Source organism: Marmota monax, unplaced genomic scaffold, assembly GCF_021218885.2.
Source record: "Marmota monax isolate L192 unplaced genomic scaffold, Marmota_monax_Labrador192_F-V1.1 WCK01_AAM20220418_F8-fsc00052, whole genome shotgun sequence".
Classification (NCBI taxonomy): domain Eukaryota; kingdom Metazoa; phylum Chordata; class Mammalia; order Rodentia; family Sciuridae; genus Marmota; species Marmota monax.
In genome coordinates this window covers 7018455-7038663 of record NW_026693473.1, presented here as the reverse complement: position 1 = coordinate 7038663, position 20209 = coordinate 7018455, and the positions used below count along the sequence as shown (strand labels likewise).

At 36.4% G+C, this 20209-nt stretch overlaps 2 protein-coding genes across 3 annotated transcripts in view; one reads left to right on the top strand and one right to left on the bottom strand.

Moving 5' to 3' along the window:
• Rubcn (rubicon autophagy regulator) overlaps positions 1 to 7259 on the bottom strand; it is a 66416-nt gene extending 59157 nt beyond the window's left edge. The window contains exon 1 of the mRNA XM_058583540.1: positions 6758 to 7259. The gene's annotated coding sequence lies outside the window, so the exon portion shown is untranslated. The remainder of the gene's footprint in view (positions 1 to 6757) is intronic.
• Positions 1 to 20209, top strand: part of Fyttd1 (forty-two-three domain containing 1) — a 38404-nt gene that overhangs the window by 5387 nt on the left and 12808 nt on the right. The window contains exons 1-2 of one of the 2 annotated variants that reach the window (XM_046457832.2): positions 7357 to 7559; positions 12016 to 12144. In XM_046457832.2, the coding sequence (XP_046313788.1) occupies positions 7457 to 7559; positions 12016 to 12144 (232 nt within the window). In that variant the 5' untranslated portion in view covers positions 7357 to 7456. Of the gene's footprint in view, positions 1 to 7356; positions 7560 to 12015; positions 12145 to 20209 lie in introns of those variants that run through there. The other variant, XM_046457833.2, reaches the window with a different exon arrangement.

Sequence of the window (20209 nt, the reverse complement as noted above, 5' to 3'; positions counted from 1 at the left end):
GGTTGTAGCTCAGTGGTAGAGCGCTTGCCTAGCATGCCTGAGGCACTAGGTTCGTTCCCTGGCACCACATAAAAATAAAAACAAATAAAATAAAGGTGTATATACATACACATACACACACACACACCCACCCATATATAGGGCTGGGGTTGTGGCTCAGAGGTAGAGTGCTCGCCTAGTACATGCAAGGCCCTGGGTTTGATCCTCAGTACCACATAAAAATAAATAAATAAAGCAAAGGTATTGTGTCCAATTACAACTAAAAAAAAAATAAATAAATATTTAAAAAAATTTTTTTAATGTAAATATCAGCTGGGTGGAATGATGCAGGCCTATAATCCCAGCTACTCTAGAGGCTGAGGCAGGAGGATGGTAAGTCCCAGGCCAGCCTAGGACTCTTAGGAAGATGCTGTCTCAAAATAATTTTTGTTTTAAAAGAGGACTGGGGATATAGTTCACTTGCTTGTCATGGGTAAGGCCCCGTTCAATCCCCAGCATGGTTAAAATAAATAAATATCAAAAAGGACTAATAAAAGATGTTAAAACTTTTTCAGATTAAAGGAGAGGCAGGTCAAAGAAATGTACTATGTGAACCTGGATTAGATTCTAGACTGGAATAAAAATTGTATAAAGGCTTTTTCAGTATTGACAAAACTTGGTTATGGACTATATATCGTATAATAGTATTACATTAATGTTAAATTTCCTGAACTTGATAATTTGAGCATGTTTATATTAAAGAATATCCTTAGAGATATATTTTAAAGAATTATGATTTCTGTAACCTCCTCCCAAGTAAACTGTAACAATAATCATGTCTATCTACCTACCTATATGTAGACAAAGCAAATATGGCAAAGCTTTCATAATTTGTAAATCTAAGTGAAGAGTAAATGAGTATTCATTGTATTATTTTTGCAACTTTTCTGTAGATTCACATGTTTAAAAAATAAGCAAGAAACTCAGTATGGTTTTAATTTTTAAAAAATTTTTTAGTTGTAGTTGGACACAGTACCTTTATTTATTTATTTTTATTTGGTGCTGAGGATTGAACTCAGGACCTCGAATGTGCTAGGCAAGTGCTCTACCACTGAGCCACAACCCCAGCCCCTGGTTTTATTTTCTTATGATTGTATCCTGATCAATATAATCAAAATGTTAGTGTTTCACATGGAAATTTCTTAGCTTATGGTGATTAAAGTTTGAAAATATTTTAAAATTAATTTGTTTTCCCTGTAGTTTGTAATTTTTATTAGTCTTCTTAGCCAATTTTGCCAAAACCCAATTCACTTAATTTACCAAATATACTGATTTACCAAAATTCTTTTTCTTTTAGTCATATACACTGTATGATTTCAATAACTTTTGAGGGCTGAGGGTGTAACTCAGTGGTAGAGCAATTGCCCAGTCTGAGTAAGGCCTTGGGTTTCATCCTCAGTGCTGCAAAAAATAATAAAATAAAATGAAAGAGAAAAAAGAATTTTGCCAAGTTTTAATTACCTGGTTTTTATTTTGTCTTTACATAAAATTTACACCCCATCTAAGCATTTAGTATTGATTTGTTTATGCACTTATACAGGAAAGTTTATTGCCAGCCTTGGACAGTGCATACAAATTTGGAATTTTTAATTTTAAAATGAAAATGAATAAAAACTTATTATGTACTGAGCAAAACCTTAACAGCTGAGGAATGTTCAATTTGTCTTACAGCTTTAGCTAGATTGTGGACCCAGAGGAGAGATCCTCTAGGAGAGAGAACACAGTCAGTTCAGAGACCAGATTGGGCAGGGAACCTGAGGAGCAAAGAGAAGAAGCATAAGGAAAAACAGGAATGCCTAAAGGCCCCATGACCCTAGAATTTTGGTTCCACTGAGCCTTCCTAGACTACTAATCAATCCAGTATGAATTGAAGATATCTTGTGTGTGTGTGTGTGTGTTGCTGAGGACTGAAGCTGGGGTCTTGTGCATGTGATGCAAGCACTCTATCCACTGAGCTATATTCCCAGCCCCAAGGATACCTTTTAAACAAATAAATTTTATCGAAATAGGGGGAAACTGTGTGATTTATGAAAATTTGTTTAGTTTTTTTTTTTTCAGCGGGGGGTGGGGTGGGTACAGGGATTGAATTCAGGGGCACTCGACCACTGAGCTACATCCCTAGCCCTATTTTGTATTTTATTACAGACAGGGTCTCACCGAATTGCTTAGCCTCATTAAATTGCTGAGACTGGCTTTGAACTTGTGATCCTCCTGCCGAAAATTTGTTTAGTTTTAGAAAATTCTACAGTTGGCCATTTAGTGAATGGACCTAGAACCCCTGGTGGTCAAGACCCCTATCCTGCCCAGAGAAGGCAAGACCTAATAGGACAGAGCTTCCTCTCCTCTCAGTCCAGGAAGAATTCCCCTTCAAGTTCTCCTGTCTACCCAAAGCAGCTTCCCAAAGTTACAGAAAAACTGACAGTCAGGGATATGGGGATCAGTACTAGTCCTGGAGTGGGCAGGCTCCTCAATAACTCCTGAGATTTTTTAAAGGCAGCAGCTTTGCCTGAAACCCTGGCTGTCATGGTTCACTGTATTCCCAGCAATTAGCAGTATCTTGCACATACTAGGAACTCAAACTGTTTGCTGAATGAATGAATAAACAAATGAATACTGAGATTAAAAAGCAAAAGCCTAGAACAGCAAAAGGTTAGAACAAAAGAAATAAGCAAAATAGGAGAGGAACAAAAAGCTATAACAAGGTAGAAAAACATAACAATCAAAAAACCTATCATAGCAGAAAGCATTGAAAAAGGCAAGAGAATGGGAAGAATTGAGCATATAAGAGAAGAAAAACTGTATTTATATATAAGTAGCTTATTGGTTAGTATACTAACTAGTGTTTTGTTATTTCACATATAAAATACAAATTTTACCATTCCCTTATACCAGTATAATACACATTACATTAACAAATGAATTCTAGAAAATCCTCTTATAAAAAGCAAAAGAATTAATTCCTGTATGTGGTGCTGAGGTTTGAACCTGGGGCCTTGTGCATGTGAGGCGAGCACTCTATGGACTGAGCTAGAAATTATAAGAAAGACATTAGAAGAAAAAGAAGTTACATACTGAAAAGACAAAACTCCTGGACAAAACAAATTAAATGTAACAATATATAAAAATGATAATACACCATGACCAAGAATATTTATCTCAGAAATGTAACATTTGAAAATCCATGTAATTCACTATATTAGTAAATTTAAAAAGAAAAACCATTTCATTTTTGTAATAGATTCAACAAAGTATTAAATTCAATATTCATTTATGAAAACTCTTAGCAAACCAACAACACAGGGAACTTTTTTTTTTTTGTACTGGAGATTAAACTCGGGGGCACTTGAACCCTGAGCTACACCCCCAGCCCTATTTTATATTTTATTTACAAACAGGGTTACACTGAGTTTAGCACCTCACTTTTGCGGAGGCTGGCTTTGAACTCTCAATCCTCCTGCCTCAGCCTCCTGAGCTGCTGGGATAAGAGATATGGGCCACTATGCCCAGCTAGAAGGGAACTTCTTTAACCTAACAAAGGATATCTTAAAAAAAAAAATTCGATCATATTTAAGGGTGAATGAATGCTTTCCCTCTGAGGTTGGAAACCAGGCAAAAACATTCATTTTAACTTGACCATGATTAAACATGGTTAATATCAGGTCTCTAGTTAGTGCAATAAGGTAAGAAAAATAAATTTTAAAATATACAAATTAGAAACAATTATGCTAGGTGAAATAATCCAGTTTTTAGAAAGTACATTCTATATGATTCCATTCTTCTAAAATTCTAAAAAGTGCAAATTAACCTATAGTGACAGAAAAGAGATCGGTGGTGGCCCAGGCAGTAGGTAAGGGGAAGGATTACAAAGTGACACAAGTAACGTTTTGGGAATGATGGATATATTTATTATTCTGATTATCGTGGTGTTTTCACAGGTATATGCACTGCATACTATATATATTGAAAACTTAGGTATGTCTTTTTTTTGTCTATCAACATCTCAATAAAACTGATAAAAAGAAAATTTAAAAGGCATATCAAACTAGCTTTAAAAGGTTAAGGGGCTGAAAATGAAGCTCAGTGGTAGAGTACTTGCCTAGCAAGTATGAAGTCCTGGAAAAAGAAAAAAGAAATCTAAGGGAGGAAGTATATAAGTTGTGCTTATAAAAAGAGAGTCAGAAAAATGTTAATAGGAAAGTATGGTATGTTGTTAAGGTTGCCAGATATAGCGAATAAAAATGACTCACAGTTAAACTTGAATCTCAGAAAAAATGAATAATTATTTAGTATAAACGTATCCTAAATATTCATAAAACAGTCTAGTGAAAAAAAATGTGGTTTATCTAAAACCCGGAACACACACTAAACGGTTGTTCATTGTTTATGTCTGAAATCCAGATTTAATGGGTCCTGTATTTTTCCCTGCTATCCTAGATGTTGTCTTATCTATACTATGAAATCAAGCCTCTAAAAAGGGTGACTGCTGGAATTGTTTGTTTTGATTTAGCTAAAGTTATTGAACAGCTATATGCTTGTGTCCAGCATAGTGCTTTATTCATAGTAGGTGCTCAGAAAATACTTTTTGCTCTGCAAGCTGTGAGAAGATAGGGACTACATCCATCTTGCATCCATTCTATTCTTGGAGCGTATTACAATACCTGGTGCTCAATAAGTATATGATTAAATGAATAGCTGACTCTCATGCCTCAGAAAATTGCAGGGTTGACCCTTTAACCCCAGCCCTTCTAGCTGGCTGATAGACTTCTTGTACAAGGCCCAGTTCTGATTTCTTGGCTTGTCTCCTTCTTCATTTTGCTGTGTTGTTTTAGAGGTTGCTATTTTGTTTTGTTTTGTGTGTAACCAGACCTACTATTACACACAATGCATCACTCTTGTTCTCTTGCTTTTCCCTTTGGAATCTGGGGAGGTTGCTCTGAGACTCTGAGACCCTCAGCCCCAGGGGAAACAGCCAAAAACTGCTTAATGAAAATATTGAGGCATGTCTTTTTTTGAGTTAAGATTTGGGTTAGGGCTCAAGTTTTGAACAGAAGACTAAAATAAAAGGAAATCTATATTATATTAGTGGTAGGGAGGATTTTATGTATTTGGGGTTTCGTTATCTGTCTTATAAATACATAAATACAAAATGCTTCCAAATGCTAAGTACATTAATTTTCTTAGATACAATTAGGAATTTAACCTTAGGTAGTTTACTCCTACAAATGAACAGAGCTCATAGAAGTTATTTATATTGAGAGAGGGCTAAGGTGGTAAAACATGTCTTGTGAGAAGGGGATTTTAGAACTGTAAGAAATCTAGAAATAACTTAGTATAATTTATATAATTAGTACTACTACTTTCTTGTTTTGAAGATGAGTATAAGGTCCAGAAATGCTCCCAAGATCACATGATTAATGACTGAAATGAGTGGAAAAGTTATCACTCAAAAAAACCTAGGTGTTCCACTGACTTTTACTTCTACAAACCACTTTCCCTAGTTATTAGCAGGGAAAGGTGGAGGTTATAAGACAGAGTAGTAAATCAAGACCCTTATGCAAAAAACAAACAAAAAACCTTGTGCCAAGAGAATCCATGCTATTTTCCTTGACAAGCTGAATTTTATTATTATTATTAATTATTATTATTTTATTTTATTGCAGAACTAGGTTTCGAACCTGGGGGCCTCACATATGTTAAGCAGGTGCTCTACCACTGAGATACATCTACATCCTTTCTTGGGTCTTTCTTAGTTAAAACCTTCCTTCACCATTAAAATTTTTTGTACTCCTCCACAGGTGTATCCTAGGCTGATTCACTCTTCCTGTATAGTTATATTTTTGGCAGGGGTAAGAAAGCCAACTTGACCTGTGAGGATAAAGAGTTACTTATAAATTTCCAAAAGCTTAATAAAAACCATACATTTCTTCAAGACTATCCAGGCTTTTACACACACACACACACACATCATGTTTCTTTGCTTACAGTTAAGATATATACCTCCTGGAATGGCTCTTGGTTTTATTCATGCTACAGTTACAAAGAACATTCACATGTAGTTTTATGATTAAGGTAACCCTAATTATAAAAAACAATATCACCTGCAACCTTTTGCTTTGAATTCAGACATGTAAAGGGAAGATAGGACACAGATATTTTGTTGTTGTTGTTGTTGTTAATAAACATTGGGAAATAAGTTATTAACAAAAACAATGTGCAAAATAAGAAATTAAAGACATGGAATCCCCAAGCAAAAAATAGCCAATTGTGTCATTGCTATTGAAGTTGAAAACCACATGACATTGTGACATTACTAAATTAAGCATAGGCTACTATGGTTTTGAGATACTTTAGGTCATCACAAAGTTCTGCCTTGTTCTACGCTAACGAAATTTTAGGAATTGGAAAGATTACCGAGAGATTTCTTGGTGGACAGAATAGCTACCTTTTTTTTCCCCCCTTAGATGCAAATTATAGGACAAAATAACCCAAGTGCTTCCATATGAGCATTTTGAGGGAGAAGAAGAAATGAGGTAGGAAGAAAGGGGGATAACACATTTTGTAAACAGGGGGAAAGTTATTAAGCAGGAATTCATCAAATATTAATAAGTTTTCCTATAGGAATAATTAGAAGAAAAAAAAAACCCCAAACAAACCCGAATCCTACCAATTCCCAGCGCAAATGAGAGAAAAACGCAGTTAAATAAGCAGAGATACTTACCCTCCCAAGGGAAGAAGAGGTGTTATTAAGGTAATACCGTGCCAAATACTTTGAGAGTACTGATTGAGAGGTGGTGGAGATAAGGTAACGTTAGCATTCACTTTTATTGTTAAGGTGACGCAAGAAGAGTCACTGCAGTTTTTGTGTTCGGACGTGGCAACTCCGCATGCTGCAGGTGAAGTAGCGTGCCAGGGCGAGGAAAACTGGGACGCAGTACTGCAATCTACGCTCGCAGGGGTCTGTGTGTTCCGCCTCCCCAGGCTGCAATCAAGGTTCGCGTGTACCGAAGCACAGGGGGTCTTTCCGCAGGAGGGACCGATGGACACGGAATATCATGGTATCATTTAAAACATGTGATTTTTGAGGTGCTCAGGGTCTAGCATCCCCTAACAGCCCCCTACTGGGGCCGAAGGACGAACTGTTAAAGCCCCGGTCTGGCCAGCGCACAAGGTAAAAGCTCCTGTGCTTCGCCCCGACCGGCAAGGGCCGCTAGGAGCTAGCGCTGGCGTGAGCCGCTCTTGCCAACAGCTAGTCTCGATAGCCCCTTCCCCCGCCCGCTGCCGCGGGTAGGAGGGCAAGGACGCCGCCAGCGCGCGTGCGCGCTCCCTCGGTGCAGCTAGACTGCGTGCGTGAGTGGGAGGTGGCAGGCCTCTGACTCTGGCCTTCCCGGCTGACTGTTCCAGCGCGACGTCTCCAGCCATGAACCGGTTTGGTACCCGGTTGGTGGGAGCCACCGCGACCCCGTCGCCGCCGCCGAAAGCCCGCAGCAATGAAAACCTCGACAAAATAGATATGTCTTTGGGTGAGGGGCCGAGTTGGACCGAGTAGGAGAGGGGGGAGGTGTGGGTGGAACCAAGTGGCGCGGTCTGTGGGGGAAGGGGGCAGTTGGCCGCGTTTGCCGATCGAGTTTTCTTGCGGGTGGGCGGAACCGAGCTGGGGGTCCAGAGGGGCACCTGGAGCTAAACGCCGGGTGCCAGAGTCCAGCCTTAGGGATTCCGGCGTCCCCTCAGTGGAGGCTCTCTCTGACGAGGGCCTGTGGGGACGGGGACGCTGCGGGCCGGAGATTTGGAGGGTCCAGGGGTGCGTGTACCCTCGTGTCCCCCAGAGGGACGCCACCACTGGCCGCTTACCCCGCTCTTTGTCAGGGAAACTCCGCGGGTTTCCCTCGAGCGTGTTCCCCGGGGGCGTTATCGGGAGTGGGAACTGGGGGAGCTGTGGTTTCCTAAGACCCAGCTGGGTCTGTGATGGGTTTAGAAGAGTGGTTCCCTGCCAGGGCTTGTTGGGCATAGCCGCTCAGGCCTACTGGCTGCTGACGGGCGCCCCTGGGCCCAGGAGCTCTGTCAGAATTATCGTTAGGCAAGGAGCGCATCAGATGTGTGTTATTAGGTGTGTCTAGAAAAGCACATTCTCCCTATCCTGGCCCCAAAGTTATTAGCTAATTAGAAAAAGGAAGTAATAAAAACCGAGGGATTTACGTGGATCGCTAAAAGCCAGGTAGAGCACGGGGTGGGGGAAAGGGGCGGGAGGGTCCCGCACATATAAGAAGGGTGGCCTGGTTTGGTACTATTACATAAAAAGCAAGGTTGGTGATTCCGTTAAAAATTTACATCTAACACTACCGAGGCACCAACTTAGATGGTCCAAAAGTGATTACATTTTTGTCGGGATTCAAGTTATGGTATTAGATGTAATCAGATCTGCCTGCTCTCTTTCCTGCAGTATTTCAGAGATTTGAAAAGTAAATGCCTGACTAGTGGATTTAGAGGTGTAAGCTTTCTAAGGACGATATTTAGGATAGTGTTCGGCCTAAAAATATTCTTTTAGTTGCCAATTCTTTCCATTTGTTTGTTTCTTTTTTGTTTTGGTTTATCTGGAAAGTTCTTGGTCAGAAGTCAAGAACTCTTGTTTTCTAGGATTGCCACAGGTCAGAACCCAGTGTGGGAATTAACTAAGTTAACAGAACTAGTATGCTTGCCTTCAAGTTTTGTCTTACTGTTTTGTCAGTAGAAAGCTCAAAAGAAATGAATCTTTTGACCTAAAGCTAAGAAAGTGTATAACAATATTTATTGAGTGTTTAATAATATCTGCTAGGCACTGGACTAGGCATTTTATATGTTGCCTTGGTTTATCTACATAATAAATCCATGAGGATTACACTCCTAGTGATAAACAGCATGGAATCCAGAGACACACTGTCTCAGGTGGGGATCCTGCTTTTTCTGCCACTTACCAGCCATGCGATTATAGGGAAATAACTTGTCAGTGTCTCTTCAGTTAAAAGGTGATAGTAACAGTTTATCTACCTTATAGGTTTGTTGTAAGTATTAAATGAGTCAATATGCATGTACAAACTACTTAGAACAGTTCCTGGTACATAATAAGCACTGTATTTTATTTTTACACTACATATAAGTCATTGTTGTTATTCACATTTTACATAAATCTGAAGCATGGAGAAATTAAGTAACTTGCTCAAAGTTATATAGTCAAGCCCATAAGTGGCAGAACCAGGATTTCAGTTTTCTTCTAGACCTTCAAGCTCCAGAGTGTAGGGAAACGTTAAATATGTCTTCTCATAACTAACATTTCTTAAGCTTGCAATTTTTGGTTTTTTGTATGTATTTTGTTTGGTGATTATGATATTCAAGTGAATGGAGGGATAATTATCTTCACTGTGGAGAGTTAAAATAGAGCTCAGTCTCTTCTCTTTTTTTGAGACTGGGTCTTGCTGTGTTGCCCAAACTTGCCTTGAACTTGCAATACTCCTGCCTCAGTCCCCCCAGTTGCTGGGATACCAGGTGTACACCATGGTGCCTAGCCAAATTCGTATTTTGAATATATTCTCAAGGCTCTGAGATTGTATAGACTTTGTCAAGAGTAAGTAGCAACTTGTTAAAGGAAAGTAGTGTTTCAAAAGTAGTGTCTTCTAAGTATTTTCTTTCTGCTTCTTGAGAATTTAACATGTTCATATATTTGATATGAAACCTTATCTTGTTAAAAAAAATGGATTTTAGTATCTTTTTTTCCCTCCTTTACTTGCTGGAGATTGAACCCAGGGCCTCAGGAATGACAGATATTTTACTGCTGAGCCACAACCCCAAACTTATTGTCTTTAACTTTTAACTTTTTTTTTTTTTTCTTTTTGGTGGTGCTGGGGATCAAACCTGGGCCCTTGCAGCCTTTCACATGCTGAGCCTGTGCACCCTTGAACAACACACTCAGCCCTGGTGTCTTTACCTTTGACAAATCTTCCTTCCTTCCTTCCTTCCTTCCTTCCTTCCTTCCTTCCTTCCTTCCTTCCAGGGATTGGGCCTAGGGGAATTTAACCACTGAGCCATATTCCCAGCCCTTTTGTTGTATTTTATATATATATATATATATATATATATATATATATATATATATATATATATATATATATATATATAGGATCTCGCCTAGTTACTTAAGGCCTTGATGAGTTGCTAAGGCTGGCTTTGAACTTTCAATCCTCCTGCCTCAGCCTCCTGAGCTTTTAGGACTACAGGCAGGCACCACCACACCTGGCTGACTTTTTTTTTTTTTTTTTTCCAGTTGTAGATGAACACAATACCTGTATTTTATTTATTTATTTTTATGTGGTGTTGAGGATGGAACCCAGTGCCTCCTCATACATGCTAGGCAAACGCTTTACCACTGAGCTATAGCCCCAGCCCCTCACAAATGCCTTTGTGCTTCGAGATTGATCTCAAGAAGACAACAACATACTTTGGGGGAGATTTGAAGTATTTTATATGAATAGTATTTGAATGTGAGTAGGAGTCTTATAGATTACAGGTGGGTGAAGTAGAGCCATTAGCATTGATCCTTAAAATCTATAATATTTCCTTTTAACTTAGAAAACACTGATTCTAGTCACATAGATTATTTGTACTTTAAACAATTTGGAAAAGAGAATTGAAGTTAATCATTGTTAAGTTTTATTTTGAAGTTGTTGATCATGTACAACATAATCTTTGGTTTATTTGCTTTATCAATCATTAAAATTAATATTGGCGTTAGGACTGTAGAGAAAGTGTTTGGATATTTCTTAAATAAGGATTGTTGACTTTTAGTAATCTTTAACAGATATAAATAGGAATCTGGAGTACATTTAGTGTTCCAATCTTCATATTGTTCTCTTGTGGTGTTAGTAAAATGTGATGTTTATGAATTATCCTGGAGTTGTTTGAAAGTGTTTTTTGTAAATAATAAGGCTTGCAGAAATTACAGAAGTCAATATAGAAAAAAATAAAATAAAAGTAACCCTGAATGACTTTGCTAGAGGATGTAACCATTAGCAATTTTTAAAATATTACACCTTTATCATGGTACTTGTGTTCAATTTTGTATTTGTTATTTGAACATCTGATTCATCAATTAAAGATACTTGAGAACAGGGACTGCATTATACTTTTGTTGCTTCTATTACAGCACAGCCTTACATATACAGTCATTGTGCAAAGTACATACTCAATAAATATTTGTTGAGATTAATTTAGAAATTTTGGTCGGCAATTTACTTATTTTTTGACTACTTATGGTTTTCTTTAAAAATTATTTTGTAGTTGTCGATAGACAGCATGCCTTTATTTTATTTGTTTATTTTTATATGGTACTGAGGATCGAACACAGTGCCTCGCACATGCAAGGCAAGCGCTCTGCCACTGAACTACAGCCCCAGCCCTCACCTATGGTTTTAATAAAAGGTGGTCATCTTTTAAAAATGGAGAGTTCTGTGATTATGGAAAGTAAGCACAATATGAATAATTTTTGTAAATGACTTTTTACTTATTTATATTCATTAGGGAAAGAAGTGCTATGGACAGTAGAACTCTTCATTTGTTAGTAGATCTGTTTGGGCTATTTATTTGAACTTTTCCTACAAAAACTTCCTGCAGAACACCAAGCAAAATGGCTGATTTGGGCTTTATCTTATTATTAGTAATGTCTTTTTTTTTGGTAGATAGACACAATACCTTTATTTAATTTATTTATTTAAAAATTTTAATACTTTTATTTTTATTTATTTTTATGCTGAGGATTGAACCCAGTGCCTCACACATGCTAGGCAAGCACTCTACCACTGAGCCACAACCCCAGCCCATTATTAACCTCTTAATGGCAATGCTTTCAAAGTAGAAGTTAGGGACATAGGAAATCTATTAACTAAAAAATGAGACTGAGTAATTTAGTCAGTAATTAAAATGAAAATAATTTTGGCATTTCCTCTGTTATAGATGATATTATCAAGTTGAATCGAAAGGAAGGAAAGAAGCAGAATTTTCCAAGACTGAATAGACGACTCCAGCAAACTAGTACTCGGCAATTCAAGATGAGAGTACGGTGGGGGATCCAGCAAAACTCTGGTAAGTTTTGAAAGTAAGTTTTAATGAAATGCTGTTATTTGTGGATTCTTAGTATACTATCTTTATTTTTTTAATTAGAATATTATACATGGTAGTTGGGTTCATTTTGACAAAGTCGTACATATAGAATTTGAATTATCCCATTGCGGTTCCAGTTCCCCTCCCACTTCTTTCCCCCATTCTCTTTTCTCTACTGATCTTCTTTTTGCTCATTCATTCATTTATTTTTTTAAGAAACATTTTGTTTTAGTTGTAGTTGGACACAATACCTTTAATTTTTTATTTTTATGTGATGCTGAGGATTGAACCCAGTGCTCTTCCCATGATAGGCGAGTTCTCTACTGCTGAGCCACAACCCCAGCCCCATCATTCATTTATTTTGATTGGTGCTTTGTATATATACATAAAGGTAGAATTTCTTGTGATATATTTATACACGCTCATGGTATGATTTTGGTAAATTCATTCTGTATTTCCTCTCCTTTTCTGTCCACTGACTTGCCCTATAGCATATTGTCTTTAGAAAATACATAAAACCTGGTTTTCTTTTTGGTACCAGGATTGAACCCAGGGTTGTTTAACCACTGAGTCACACCTCCAGCTGATTTTTATTTTTTATTTAGAGACAGTGTCTCACTAGCTAAATTGCTGAGGCTGGCTTTAAACTTGGAATCCTCCTGCCTCAGCCTCCCAAATCACTTGCATTACAGGCGTGTGCCATCATGCCTGGTTAAAACCTGTTTTTTTAAAAATTTAAGTTCCCTAAAATAGGTGATGATACTGTTTTATTATAAGAGCTGGAGTTGTGGCTTAGGGATAGAGCATTTGCCTAACAAGTGTGAGGCACTGGGTTCAATCCTAGCACCACATGAAAACAAATAAGGGCATTCAGTCCATACGCAACTAAAAAAATATATATTAAAAAAAAAAAAAAGAAGCCTCAAAATAGAAATAGTCAAAGTCATACCTAGGGTTTAGAATTAGGAAAGATTTTATGTATCATGAGATCCTAGCTTCTTCCCAGTGACATGTTCAAATAGAATAACTCCAGTTTAAATGTTTATTGACAGTGTACCACTTCACAAGACCTATTTTTGGAGATGATTCTACTTACTAGAAAGTTCTCTTAATTTGAATTAAAACATGCTTATCTATTACTTCTACAGTATTATGGGAAGCAAACACCCTTTTCTAAATGAGAATCCTTTTAGTATATGGGGTCAGCTATATATTCTGCATAGAAAATTACATCCAAACTCTTTTCCCCCCTTTTGCAGTGCTGGGGACTGAACCTAGGGTTTTATGCCTGCTAGGCAGATGCTCTACCACTAAGCTACACCCCCAGTCCCTACCTCCAGATTCTTTTTCTTATCATCTAAAACCTTTAGGATTTGCTAACTTCTCCAGAGGTAACACTCCAAATCAAATGCTTTAGATGTAATCTGAACTCTACATATATAGTTACTTTTAGCAGTCTGGAAGCTTATTTATTATTTTGTTCTAAAATGAATTTAAGGCAGAAACTGAACACATATATATTTGAGATACACACACACACACACATATATGATTCATTACTTAGCAGTAATATCAGCATTTTAGAATAAACTTTTATTCAAATAAAAAGTAAATTTTTTTCATAAATAAAAATGTCTTTGGGCTGGGGTTGTGGCTCAGTGGTAGAGCACTTGTCTCACATGTGTGAGGCACTGGGTTTGATTCTCAACATCACATACAAATAAATGAATTTATAAAAAGATTACATCAACAATTAAAAAAAATTAAAAAAAAATCTTTGAGAAACTAAGTTTTCAATTGACTTTTTTCTATATGTTGAAAAACAAAATGTAATCCCCAGTTGGTTGCATGTAATTTGTTCTATGTTTAACAGCTAATATGTCAGCATGTCCTTAAAATATGTCTAATGGAGATTTGATCCTACCAAAAAAAAATTACTCTCAATTTTATTAAATAGCTGATCTAAGTTAGTAAATTTTATGATAGGATATTTAGTTGTAGCAAATAAATATGTAATTTCATTGATTTATATTTAAAGATTTTTTATAAATGTTGTTCAGTATACCATTTTATATGTGATATTATATGCATACTGTGTATTTTAAAGTAACTATTTAGAGTTCATTGAAACCATGTAAAGGTGTGGTCTTTTGCTTTAAGAAATTTCTAGTAGAAGTAAGATAGAAAAGATAAGAGTGTGAGAAATATCATAAGAGAATTTTGGTTAGTTTTATTGCACTTCAAGTAGGGATTTTGTGCAGTGAGGATCAGGGGTGATTTAATAGATAAGGTGAAATATGCTCTAGCCCATGAAAGATCAGACAAACTTTCTTTTATGGGACTTATGATCTGAGCCTCAAGATAAGTGATATCTAGCAACAGCTTAGATATCACAAAATTGAGCTTGTACTTGGTTTTGTTTTCTGCTTACATGTGACAGGTTAAAATAGAACAGCTGCCACTGTTAAATATACCATGAATGTGCAGAGAGACATGGGAATGTCTTAAATTCTTATTGGCTGGGAGCAGTTTATTTCCATATTGTAACATCAGTGAGGATATTAGTTTGAGGTAAGAGAGCAGAGAAGAGTTGGCAATACTCATTATGATTTTTGATTGTTGTAAGTAAGTAAATGAAATCTTTCTAACTCCATGATTGAAATATTATTTAGGTACTCCATAAATACTTAAAATAACCTATTGTCCTTCAGTGGTAGAATACTATAAGCAGTGGTTCTCAAAATGTTGTCTGGGCACCTCAAGGGAATCCCCAAAACTCAAGGGTCCACAAGGTCAAAAGACTGTTGTTCTACCAGGACCTTAATTGTGTTTTTATTCTCATGAACTTACAGTAGACTTTTCCTGAATATTTATATGACATGATAATTAAAATAGATTGGAGCAGAAACAGTGACTTAGTTCAGGCTGCTAAAACTAGGCAGCTTATAACTTCAGAAGTTTTATTTCTCAGTTTTATAGATTGGACCCAAATTAGGATGCCAGCAATATTGGGTTTTGTTGAGGGCTTTCTTTGGGGTTGCAGATTATGGATATCTTGTGATAGCCTCACATGGCAGAAAGGGATAGAGAACTCTCTGGGTCCCTTTTATAAGGCTACTGATCCCATTCATTATAGCTCCACCCTTGTGGCTTTAATTACCTTCCAAAGGCTTTTGAAACTATTGAGGCAAATGATGTATGTGTGAAAGAAATTCATAGAAGGGATTAGTCTAGGGATTTAAAAGAGGAAATTTTCTCTCTCTAGTTTTAGTGGTTTTCAAGGAGAAACAGAAGACAGTGAAAAAGGATGATACATATGGGAACGATGTACTATAAACAAGTAGAAATAGAATGTACCAAGCGATAATATTCTACCACTTACTTTTATTGTTTTAATCAGTTTTATTCCTGTTAATGAGACTTTCTCATCAGTCTCATCCAGTCTTGAAACTGTACAACATTAATGGATTCCTTCTCCCTTTAATCTTTCTCTTTGCCCTACTAATTCATTCATTTTGAATATTTTCAAATTTCTCGTTCCTTTCACAATTTTTTATCATGTCATGTTTGAGGGGCACAGTAGTATCTGAAATGGTCCTACCACCTTCTATTTCCTTCTTTCAATCATTCCAAAGTACTCCTTGTAGGTTATTATAGTTTGAGTGTGAATATAGTGACCCCCTCATTTTTTGTTGCAGTAGTCTTTATCCCTCTTCAAAGCCCTGTATGATTTGAACTCAACATATCCATTCACTTTTTATCCTTTTCCCTAGACTGTCTCTTAATATGCTGTGGTTGCCCATATCTTTGTACTTCAACACACTGACCTGAAATCTTCATATCATTTTGTAGTAACAAATCTAGAGACTACTTTTTCTGTGATAGTTGTTTTTTCACCTTGGAAGTGTATTATTGATTATATTCTGCCTTTTATTTTCCTTTAATTTTTATAGCCCAGTTTGGACATACATTCAGTTTTTGGAGCCATACCCACCTGCACTTAGATCATGGCTCTCTTCTTTTCCTAACTTGACTTCTCAGTAATCATTGTTCTTTGCCTCACTTTGCTCAGCTGCAAAATTAAGATGTTAGTATCAACCTCATGTTCTTAAGCAATATAAAGCCTTTTTTTAGCACACTGCCTCGCTAGTTGTTTCATTGTTTAAAACAAATAAAAATAGCAAGTTATAGATTTGAGTTCATGTATAGGTTCCTCAACATGGTTTAATTATATACAAAACAGCAGTTATTTAAGATTTTTAAAGAATTTGTCTTTATTGCTTTTTTCTGATTATAAAATTAATTACAGTATCATTAGGACTAAGGCTGAACCACCTGAAAAAGGAATAAATCTTCATGTATATATATTTTATATATATACACACACACATAGGTATATACATACACACACACACACACACACACATATATATATATTTTCGTTGTTGATTGACCTATATTTTATTTGTTTGTATGCAGTGCTGAGAACCACACCCAGTGCCTCACACATGCTAGGCAAGTGCTCTACCACTGAGCTACAACCCCAGCCCCTGGGAAAGGAATAAATCTTTTTTTTTTTTTTTTATTATTGGTTGTTCAAAACATTACAAAGCTCATGACATATCATCTTTCATACATTTGATTCAAGTGAGTTATGAATTCCCATTTTTACCCCAAATACAAATTGCAGAATCACATCAGTTACACATTCACAATTTTTACATAATTCCATATTAGTGACTGTTGTATTTTGCTGCCTTTCCTATCCCCTACTATCCCCCCCCCGCTATCTTCCCTCTCTACCTCATCTGCTGTTGTTTAATTCTCTCCCTTGTTTTCCCCCCCTTTCCCCTCACAACCTCTTATATGTAATTTTGTGTAACATTGAGGGTCTCCTACCATTTCCATATGCTTTCCCTTCTCTCTCCCTTTCTCTCCCCCCACTTGTCTCTGTTTAATGTTAATCTTTTCCTCATGCTCTTCCTCCCTGTTCTGTTCTTAGTTGTTCTCTTTATATCAAAGAAGACATTTGGCATTTGTTTTTTAAGGATTGGCTAGCTTCGCTTAGCATAATCTGTTCTAATGCCATCCATTTCCCTGCAAATTCCATGATTTTGTCATTTTTTAGTGCTGAGTAATACTCCATTGTGTATAGATGCCACTTTTTTTTTATCCATTCATCTATTGAAGGGCATCTAGGTTGGTTCCACAGTCTAGCTATTGTGAATTGTGCCGCTATGATCATTGATGTGGCAGTATCCCTATAGTACGCTCTTTTAAGATCCTCAGGGAATAGTATGAGAAGGGCGATAGCTGGGTCAAATGGTGGATCAGGAATAAATCTTGAAGACTCCCATTTTCTCCTTCTGAGTTCCTGACCTTGTTGGAGAGGGTGAGAACATGGTCCTCTGGATAGAAAGAAGTTCATTGAGTTTCTATGTTATGGAAGGCTGCCTGTGGAAATGGCCATCTTAAATTTACTAGAGGAATAGGCAGGGCCAAGAGTGAGGCAGATGCCTAAGGCACAAAATTTAAGACATCACTCAAATTTTGTCTTTCTGGCCTCACCATAGTATTAGCCTAATGCATTCTGGCAAGGTTGGTATCACTTGGTGTCCTGTGCCATAGGAATACACCTTGAGAAGCACACTGAAAGAAGAAAAGCCCCTTTATCCTCAGATCTTTTCAGTGCACTCTGTACAAAGCTTAACATTATGCTAGGTGATAAGAAAATAATTTTCCATTATCAGAGGCAGGCCAGTAATGGGTGAATTGGAAGCTAAAAGGCAATATATTGGTAAGTGGTTCATTCATCTTAACACAGGCTTTTATAACTGTCTTATTGAACTCTGGTCTCAAAATTACTAATATAGGGACATCACAGAAAGTTTCAAGAGTTGACATATGCAATCATCCCCCTCTTAGAGGATCCTAGCACACATTAATCCTGAGAACTCCTACAGTAGAGAAAATATTTTAACTTTATTTTTAGCTGTGAAACTTTCTTGTTGCAAGACCTATTAGGATGTTACAAATGTAGAGTATCAGATAACATTCAAAAGGTATTCTCCCAAAAATAATATGAGAGTGTCCTCTATCACAATTTTTACTTTGCATAATCCTCTGAAATTTCTGGATGTTGTATTAAGAAATTAAAAAAAAAAAACTGAGGTATTGAAAGAGAGAAGATCATATCATTGTAGGTGACATAATTATCACCCCCAAATCCCAAGAAAATTAAAGGAAAAAAGAATTTCAGGTTGGAGGGTGTAGTTCAGTGGTATAGTATTTGTTTAGTATTTGTGACGTTCTGGGTTCAATCCCCAGCACCAATGGGAGTGAGGAACAGGGAGAAGAAATCTCAAGAAAATAATTTGAAAAGGACTTTAAAAATTAATAATTGATTTCAGTGGAACAGCTAATTACAAAATAAGTGATTAAACCTAGGGGCACTTAACCACTAATCCACCTCAATGGGGGAGGGGAGGCTGGGGTTATGGCTCAGCGGTAGAGTGCTCGCCTTGCACATGCAAGGTCCTGGGTTCAATCCTCAGCACCACATAAAAATAAGTAAATAAATAAAATGAAGTTAATTGAGTAAAATTACAAAAAAAAAAAAAATTTTAAAAAACCTCAGTAGCTTTCTATAGTGCCATGAATGATAATATGAAAATTATTATTAGAAAAGAATCTTTTTTGTAACTGACAACAAGATGTATAAAATAGAAACAAGTTTAACAAGAAACATGCAAGATTTATGGAAAAAAATGGAGCTATGCTGAACCAATTAGTGACAAAATAAAGACTTCTATAGATTGGAGGATATACCATGTTCCTGAATGAAACAGTTCTGTAAAGATGTCAATTATTGAAAAATTAATATAATTTCCTTGTCAAAACATTGAAAGAAATTAGAACTTACCCACAGAAAACTGACTCATGAACATGACAGTTCATGAATGGAAGAATACAGATGGCCATAAAAATGCCTGGAAAAATGTTTATTCTCACTAGTAATCAAACTATCAAAAAAGGCACATTTTTTCCAGAGACTAAGTGATAAAGATTAAGAATGATAATGTTTATACTTTCTATCAGCAATAGAAAAAAAGTAGCACCCTTCTTTAAGTTCTTCAGAATATTAATGAATGCACTCAATCTGCAAAAAATGTTTGCAACTTAAGTAAAAATCTTTAAGAGTTTGCTTTTACTCTTTTCACCTGGTATTTCACCTTCTTGAAATTTGTGTCTTAAGGAAATAGTCATGGATGAGTGTAAAAATGTTTTGGATCCGATGTATCTTAAAAAGTAATGCAATAAAACAATATAAAAGCATGGGATAATGTTCATAGCATAGTATTAGTGTTAGGCTATAAGACAGTACTTAGAATATAAAATTATAGTTGCTACATGATTGATTTGGTTCACCTTTTAGGTATTTACCATTAGAAAATGGTAGTATCGCGTAGTGCAGTAGTAATGGTAGTATTGGCCATGCATAGTCAATTTTGAGTTGCTTAAATGTAGTTGCAAATTAATGTTATATATTTGTAGAATTTCTACAGTGAGCATGTATCTTTAGTAATTAGGAAAAAAGTGTTTAAATCAGTAAGGTTCATGTTGGAAAAGCACAGTAATGTTACCTGCCACAGAAATGAAAATAATGTCCATTGACACTCATTGGAGACTTGTTAAAAAGCAATTTGAATAGAATAGGGCTGAAAGTAGTCAGATTGCAATGCAGTAATAAATGGGAGATGAGAGAATGATTCTATTTTAAATGAACACTACCAGAAACAAATGTGAATCACGTAATAATAGATATCATTTAGCTCATTATATTCAAAGTATTATCATTTAAATATATAATGAATACAAAATCATTAGTGAAATCTTTTACATTATTTGTACCATCTCAATTCAGTCTAATAGTAATTCAGGCATTCAGTAGACACATATAGGGCTGCAGAGTTGGCTTACTGATAACAGCACTTGCATAAAATGCACCATGTCCTGGGTCAGATCACCAGCACCCCTGCCACAAACA